The sequence below is a fragment of the Vigna angularis genome, chromosome 11 (assembly GCF_016808095.1).
Source record: "Vigna angularis cultivar LongXiaoDou No.4 chromosome 11, ASM1680809v1, whole genome shotgun sequence".
Lineage (NCBI taxonomy): Eukaryota > Viridiplantae > Streptophyta > Magnoliopsida > Fabales > Fabaceae > Vigna > Vigna angularis.
Genome location: NC_068980.1, coordinates 3,077,080 through 3,085,148, shown reverse-complemented (window position 1 = coordinate 3,085,148; position 8,069 = coordinate 3,077,080). Strand labels below are relative to the sequence as shown.

The 8,069-nt window shown below is 31.9% G+C and overlaps 1 protein-coding gene across 1 annotated transcript; it reads right to left on the bottom strand.

Moving 5' to 3' along the window:
* Nucleotides 1-7,652, bottom strand: LOC108334079 (uncharacterized). Its single transcript, XM_017569706.2, has 13 exons — nt 7,496-7,652; nt 7,270-7,397; nt 7,036-7,176; nt 6,677-6,725; nt 6,443-6,460; nt 2,558-2,673; nt 2,378-2,491; nt 1,811-1,861; nt 1,101-1,189; nt 963-1,023; nt 781-855; nt 591-701; nt 1-361 (listed from the first exon to the last, which is right to left on the bottom strand). The coding sequence occupies exons 2-13, from the start codon at nt 7,393-7,395 to the stop codon at nt 233-235; spliced, it is 1,080 nt and encodes a 359-aa protein (XP_017425195.1). The 5' UTR covers nt 7,396-7,397; nt 7,496-7,652; the 3' UTR covers nt 1-232.
* Between the last annotated feature and the right edge of the window lie 417 nt (nt 7,653-8,069).

The window sequence follows — 8,069 nt, the reverse complement described above, 5'->3', positions numbered from 1 at the left end:
AGCATTAAATAATTCAAGGTGAATATCAAAGTTTATAAACATGATTTTATTACAGCACTAATTATTTATAGGCAAATACTAAAACTTCATCCAATGACATTGACGAGGGTAATTATTCAAACAAAAGCTTACTCATCAATTCTTAAGGCCTTGTTGAGTTGATTGTTCCATAACATTGCAGAGTAAACATTGAACTAGGCTGAAGGTGAAAAGGGTTGGTTCCATGATTACCTCAAAACTTTTTCACCTGAACAACTTCACCTTGCTTAGCTCCAGATTCAAATACTGCCTCTAACACTGCAACATCTCTTGCACCCTCAACAAAAGAGAGGCGGGGCTCACCCACAAACTCACTCCCCTTCTGCTAGATGGAAATAAATTAGAGACTAAAATTGAATTATAATTTCACATAGTTTAGAAACTACAAACATAATTAATCTTTTTATTATAATATGCATAAAGTTATCTAAATCTCTAGTTTAAGAAATGTTTGGAGAAGCAATTGATAAAAAAAAATGTAACATGAACAATAATCAAATTTGTTAGGAATTCAAGCACAAAAATGAGGAATGATTTTGTACTCAATTTACCTTGAGGGTGTTTTCAGATACATCACCAAGAAAAGCTTTTAATTCCTCAATGACTCCATCGGATGGAAAGAAGGAGCTTTTGACTTGTCCATCGGCACCATGAAGAGAAACCTACATACATGGCATCACAAGACATAAAAAATGATGCCATTTTTCTTATGAAAACCAGTAACAGAGACTCGGTACATACCAGGTAACCTTGTTCTCCTTGGAAACTTTGCTCAATATGCAGGGTTCCATTCAAGCCAACAAATCGCCACAAAAACTATAATATATTAAAAGTCATGAGTAAAGACATACAGAAATAAGTGCATGAATAGTAGCTTAGCTGGTGTGACACATTTGTAAGAAGAATGATCTTTGACCACTTGCCTTGGGTGTTTGGGAGTTGACAACCACTGAGAACACTCCTGAACATCCATTCTCCAACTGACTAAGACAAAGCATTAAAAAATTAATCTTGGGTTTTAGTCATATGTTGTAAATTAACTTCATGAAATAGAGGCTTACAAGACAGATGATATGGTATCTGGGGGAGGTAAGTTTAAATCTACGTGAGATGTCCTTGCTGAAACTGACGCCACCTCAGACCCCACAATCTACCAAAACAAAAAGTTTAAGAATATCATTATATACAGAAATCAGGCCTATAAGCCCCTTCTCTAGGATTCCTGATAGAGAAGTAAGTTGAAAGGAAACTTCACCAACTTTTAGAATAGCAAGCAACTTTACTTTAAGCAGGTCAAAATACAGTATTTCTTAAAAAGTAAATAAATCATACAACCACTATCTTTTCAATGCTCAAGTGTATTTTGGTAGCAGAGCATTAAACACTATTAATAAAGTTTTTGGAAAGATGCCAAAGAGTTTATTCTTATCATAAATTTCATTGGAAACACCACAAGCACACGAGACAATGAATAAAACAATCAAAATGGTTGAAAATCATAAAAATAAAGTCAATTTAAAAATATATATATATATATATATATATATATATATATATATATATATATATATATATATATATATATATATATAAATGCAAACTTTATTTTACAAATTGTAAAGTTAAATTAGGTTTAAATTTTATTTTTTATCCTAAACTAAAAATAAAATCAATTTAATATATATATATATATAAACGGTTGATTTTGTAAGATTGAATTAAGAAACAAATTAATTAGAGATTATCATAATAATAATAAAAAAAGAATTACCAATCTTAACGCTGCAACGAAATGCACGCCCATATCAAGCAGGTAACCTCCCTGCCAGAAAGAAAAAACGGAACAACTTCACTTAAGAACCAAAAATCGACAATTAGTACAATAAAAAAACAGACATAAACTGTTATGCAAATAACATGAGAAGTTATTAAAGACTTTTGGATTTGCAATATTTTACCTATCAAGTATAGCCACAGAAAAGGAAATACAAAATGAAGAAAAAAATAAAATGGATTAGATTGTTTGAGTACTCCATAGATTAAGACATATAAAGATCCAAACTTGGATTTCCAGTCACGTATTGTGAAGGTAACTCCATCGATTAGAATTTAGGAGAGGAATAAAATTATACCCATTCGTATTCACTGCCAACATAAAGTTGATCCAGAAATTAAGATTTCATATATTATTCAATTATTACATTAAATAGTGGAGTTCTTTTAGTTTATAGGTCGGAATGGTAGTTCACTTAAGTGATCTAAAACATAGGTTATATGAGAAATGATCTTTTAAATTTAAATATTCAAACAGCGCACAACTTAATCACAAAGCACATACAGGGAAACTGTGCCTCCAGCTGGTTGAATAGTATGGGTTTGAAGTGGTCATTGATGCTTCCATAATCAGGTTAATAGTGATAATTTTCCCAATGCCAGCAATTAGTTTCTTGCCCTGCCAATAAACTTATGTGACTGTACAGTTGGATTTATCGGTCAAAGATCTCAAACAAACGAATACCTCTATTAAGCCAGACTCAAATCGGTAATTTTCAGCTACAGACCATATTAATGGACCAGGAGAACCAGCAGAAATAGATTGGTAGCTAGACAAAGCAGTTTCCAATTCGCTTGTACCTGCATTTTTATATTTATGTATAGTCATGCTATTGTCCTGGTTTTATAAAGAAATAAAAAAAATTGTTCAGCAGTGAACTTTAAATTTAACTTAACTTCACAAAATCTAGGATAGATTCTAATTTATGATTTTAATACATATTAAAAATTAATTTAATTCTATAAAACTTATTTGTAAGGTTTACATCTATATATATAATTTAAATTGGTTTTTATAGTTAGTTGTAAAACTTTTAACATAAATAAATATAGAAAAATAAGTTGAGAAAGTATAAATAGATAAGAAATAAAATTAAATATTAGTCGTTTGATGAAGTATAAATTTTATGCTTGTTTACATGATTTACAAAAGATAATATTAAATATTTACATGATTTTAAATAAGATATCAATATAATTCCAAAAGATGGTAATGCATTTGTAAAACACATTATCATATATATATATATATATATATATATATATATATATATATATATATATATATATATATATATATATATATATATATGTCAGACCCCATTAAATCGCACTCAAAAACCCCAAGTAGTGGGATCCATGTGTCGAGAAGTGAGTGAGCGTCTCAGTTAGTGGAGAACAAGTGGTTGTAGGAGAGTGACTGTTCGTTTTGGGCGATGACAATATTTAAAGCCAAATTTCAAATATCGTGCCACTTCTCTGCATGCCTTTTTTCTTCCCCACCCTGCTGAAACTCTGTTCTCCTCCTTCTCTCTAAGAAAACCTTACCATTTCTTCTTCCGATCACCTCTCAGGCACCGCTGGAACACTCCCGACATCAAGAGCTTCCGTTTAAACCGATTGGTTTATGATTCTGAGCTGGTGAGTCTCTTTCTCTCTAGTACGTTCGTTTAAGTCTTGCATGCAACTCTCTAATTCTGGTCGCCTGATGGGATAGTATAATTCTGAGTGTTCTGGTTTCTCTGTTTAGTCCAGTACTCCTAAAACGGGATTGTCGAACGTTAGGTCTTTGGTAGTGGGGAGCTACATTCTGCCTCGTTGAGCGTTCGGTTACGTATAGAGGTAAGGGAAGCTTATATAATTTGATTAAATTCTTGTTTGAAAGTTGACATGTTTGCACGATAGTTTGTTTGATTATTTGATGAATATGAGATATGTGTGTACTGCTTGTTTGGATGTGTGGATGAATGAATTATGCATGTTGTGAATTTAGCTGAGATAGGAATTGATATTCAAACTGTGGTAGTCTGAGTAAAGGTGATAGTATGGTCGAGCGTCATTAGCGAGCGTTCGGTTTTCTTGGGAATGTATGGTCTTACCTGAGTTCTTATGTTTTAGAGATAGTGTTTCAGAGTCTTCCTGTAATATTATATAGTAATAGATAAACTGTGACCGAGGGTTTGTATTCATCGTTCAGTTTTCATTGAGCGTCCATTCATATTAAGTTCTTCTTTAGACTTCCTAAACAGTTTAGTTAATGAGTTATATACTACTTAAGGTCGTAGACGTTATTGTTCTTTTTCATTCAGAATAAGTGGTGGCTCAATTGTATAGATTTATATTCATTCGTTTTAGGTGAGTTTATTAGCGATCGGTCTTGGACCAAGCGTTCAGTCTCAGTAGCGCTCGTTCCTGATAATCACTTGGTCTTGGACCAGAGCTCGTTCAATAGTGTTCGGTTTCTACAGGGCTCGGTCTTAAACCAAGCACTGGGTCTTGTTTTTTGTAATATAGTATTATTGTGCTTAGAATCAGAGTCTTTATTCAAACTAGATAGCGTTCGTTAATTCTTAGTTTCTCATCAATATTGTTATTTAGTATAAATCAGTGTTGGTCTTTAAAAAGTGTTCGGCCTAGAGTTTTAGTACTCGGCCTAGGCTTCGTGGCGTCCGGTTTGAACTCTTAGGAGTCTGTTTATTGAAGTAGATGAGTAGCGCTCAGTCTTGTTAGTTTTTAAAAAACGTCATTCTAGTCGTACTTGTGCTATGATAAAAGCGTACGATCTTGTTTCATTTGAAGGTATGGATGATTAAGTATGAAAAAAATTGAGATGTGATGTGTATGAAATATTTGGTTATGAACGAGTATTCCAAGGAGTAATATCTCAGAAAGTGGTTATTAATTGGTAAAGTATGATTACTCGTTCTCATGTAGAGAGGAGTAAGTCACGTGTGGGAATGACAGGAGGTCCTAGTCCTTATGGTTAATTTGGATGGAACAGACTAACCTCGGGTGGCAGCTGTTGAGGGTATCCCAGTTACTACATCATCCGGGTGCACAAACGTCGTAGCTACACAGGATTCATACAGTCCGGACAGTCAGAGTCAAGTGGTCGTTATTTGCATGCCTTGATATATGAATGATGATTAGAGTGTTGTTGGTTTAGTTATGAATGTTGTTATTGAAGAAATTAAATTACATAAGCTTACCCTGTTTATCATTTTTGTCTTTGTTGTGTGTCTTGTCGTTGTCCTGTTGCAATGATCATCCGTGTGGATGTGAGCATAAGGAGAAGAGCTGCTGGAAGAAGTGTTGGAAGATGCAGCGGAAGTGAAGGCCGAACCTTGAGAGCGTTGGGTCTGGTGTTGGCGTTATCTTTTGTAAAGATCGTGGGGTATTAGTATATTTTGTTAAACGTTCGGTCTAGTAATATTAGTTAGCGTACGTTTTAAATCCCCTGTTTTTGTGTAGGGCCATTCGGCCATAATCGTATATAGTCGAGCGTAGAACTGATATGTAGTATTGTTAACATGTGATGATTCTCGTATATGGTTTTATACTGTATTTTTGGGATGTTACAATACACATACACATGTAGTAGTTTATTAAAGAAAATACGGAAATATAGAACTAATTAGAAATTTTTTCAAGCAGTTATAATGCAATTGTCCTCTTTATATACCTCAAAAATAGTATTTAAAATTAAAATTTTGAATCAAGTTTTTAATTATATTTTAAAATACAATAAAAAGAAATAAATTTTATTATTCAGTTTTTATGAAGATTATTTCTTATACCATTTACACCATCAACTAAAATATAATAGTAATAAAATTAAATAATAATAGTAATATATAAAATAAATTATAAAAATATTTTATTAATAATATAATAAATATAACCGTAATTCTTTTAATTTAATAAAATAATATAAAAAGCACACAAAATAAAAACAACCATTCACGGATTTTAAACCAGTAATAATAAAAGAGGATAAAGAAAAAAACAACCTAAAATGTTCATATGTATGGAGATAGAGAGGTGGGCAAAAGTAGAGTTGAACTTTCAAGAACTGCAATGAATTCATTTTAAAAAGAAAAACTAAAATGCTTTTTGTAAAAGCTAAAGTATGCTCGAAGTTTAGTTCAGAAAAACTAAATTGCAAAAAGAGTATTTCAGTGCACTGCTGAACTGAACTGTTGGCAGTTTAAAGATGAAAAACTGTACCAATATTACCTTTCTCAGTAAAAATAGTCAGATGTCAACCAAATTGTCTTCTATGATTTTGGAAATCTCATTTCACTCTCCTTGCTTATATCCATCAAAAGTACTTCTCCCTCACACAACACTTTCATATTTAAATTTAATTCAATATCCACAGTGTATTCCAAGTAGAGTTTATAAAGAAAATATTGAGATCGTATTTGAGAAACAGTTCAGTTAGATTATAAATACAGTTTAGTCAATCCAAATTGATTTTCAGTTTTAGCTCATAGAAACTATTCAATTCAATTCTTATACAATTTAATGTAAATAGAAGTATATAATTACCGTAACAAAACACACTTACTTGATGCTGCAGGTTTCTCTTTATATCCACCAAATTAGGCATCCAACGCATACAATATATCAGAACAAACATAAAGTTTAGTCAATGGCACAAGAGATATACGTAAAAACAAATTTATATCAAAGTAAATTTACTATAGCATGATGTAAACTATCCAGGCAATAGTTCCTCATAAGAAAGATAATATCTGGAGAACAAACTTGTATACACACATACGTTTAAAAAAATAATTACCTTGAATAACATGTTTACCAGCCTTTAGCAGCCTCAGTGAAAAGTCAACCTGGAACAATTGACTGTTTGTTAAGAAAATGCAAAGAAATTGTAAATTCTGTAGAATTCAAGTATAATAGTCCATCCAATTTCAATTAAAGTTGACAGATAAACAATTTGGTTCTTGGATAACCAAATACACATTTTGAAAGTGGGTGGCAATAAATACAGCAGGTAGACAACAGCATGATTGTTATTATTTATGATTTGATTTAATTAGAAGTAAAATGAGAAATAATTAGCTTATTTGCTATGCATAGCAGCAAGTGATTGAGAGTGAGAAAAGGTAAATGTGAGAATAGAGAAGAGAAATAAGAAACCTGATTTTGTCCAGCCAAAACGATAGCAACTGCATCAATGGATCCATCTTGGATGATCTCTTCAAGACCGCTATCTCCCCATTTACACTCTACGCCGGCGAAATGCTCACTGGCTATCTCTACGGCCGCCGTTGCAGATCCCTGCGCAGAAAAAGTGAATTCAAAATAACCGATGAGATTGAAAGAAGAGCGAACACAAAACTACGCAATAGCAATGGAAGAATGGTATCATACCTGAGTGCGGCTCCAAATGGCTTTGAGATGGAAGAGATGAGAGATCTCCGCGAGTTGCGGAATGTAAACCGTCTTCACAAAAATACCAGCTCCCAGAATAGCGATCTGAGGAACCTTCTTCGCCATAACTGCAATACAACAAGAATAACAGAGAAATTTCAATTTCACTATCTATACAAAACGCATTCTAAGGTTTCTGCCGATTCTGTTGCTCATCAAATCTCACCTTGCTTTCTCTTTTTCTTCTCACTGTTTCTGCTCAGCTGCAAGTCTTAAACGGATATCTTTTACGTGTTTGGCTTTTCTAATGAGCTGTTGACTGTGAACCTTGCTGTCAACTCCCGAGCAATCAATATACACCACATAAAATATTCTTAGGCTTAATATCTTTTGTCCCTCGAAAGAGGTATTAAGCCATATTCTTATTATATAATTCCACTCAATTAGATATTAAATGTATTTATTTATTTTAGGATTATAAATATGTTTTTATTTTGTAACTCTAAATTTTAATATAGTTTGATGAGTAAATAAATATAGATTTATTAATTTAGTTATTATAAATATCTTAATATTTAAGTTATTTTTACTATGTTACAGTTTAAATATTAATTTAAAACATCACTTAATATATAAAAGAATTTAATTTTATTAAATTAAAAAATTATATCTGTTTATATTTTAAGTTTGAAAATAAAAATACATAAAAAATTAAAATGGAAATAAATTACAGTTTCGAGTACAAGTTTAAGAATTTGAAATATATTTAACTCATTCGTTTCATATTGCAGGTTGCTTTT

Coding starts and splice junctions, on each gene's coding strand:
- LOC108334079 (XM_017569706.2), bottom strand. CDS start 7,395: ATGGCGAAGAAGGTTCCTCAGATCGCTATTCTGGGAGCTGGTATTTTT. Junction 7,177..7,269: donor CCATTTGGAGCCGCACTCAG/GTATGATACCAT, acceptor TTTTCTGCGCAG/GGATCTGCAACGGCGGCCGT. Junction 362..590: donor TATCTGAAAACACCCTCAAG/GTAAATTGAGTA, acceptor TCCATCTAGCAG/AAGGGGAGTGAGTTTGTGGG.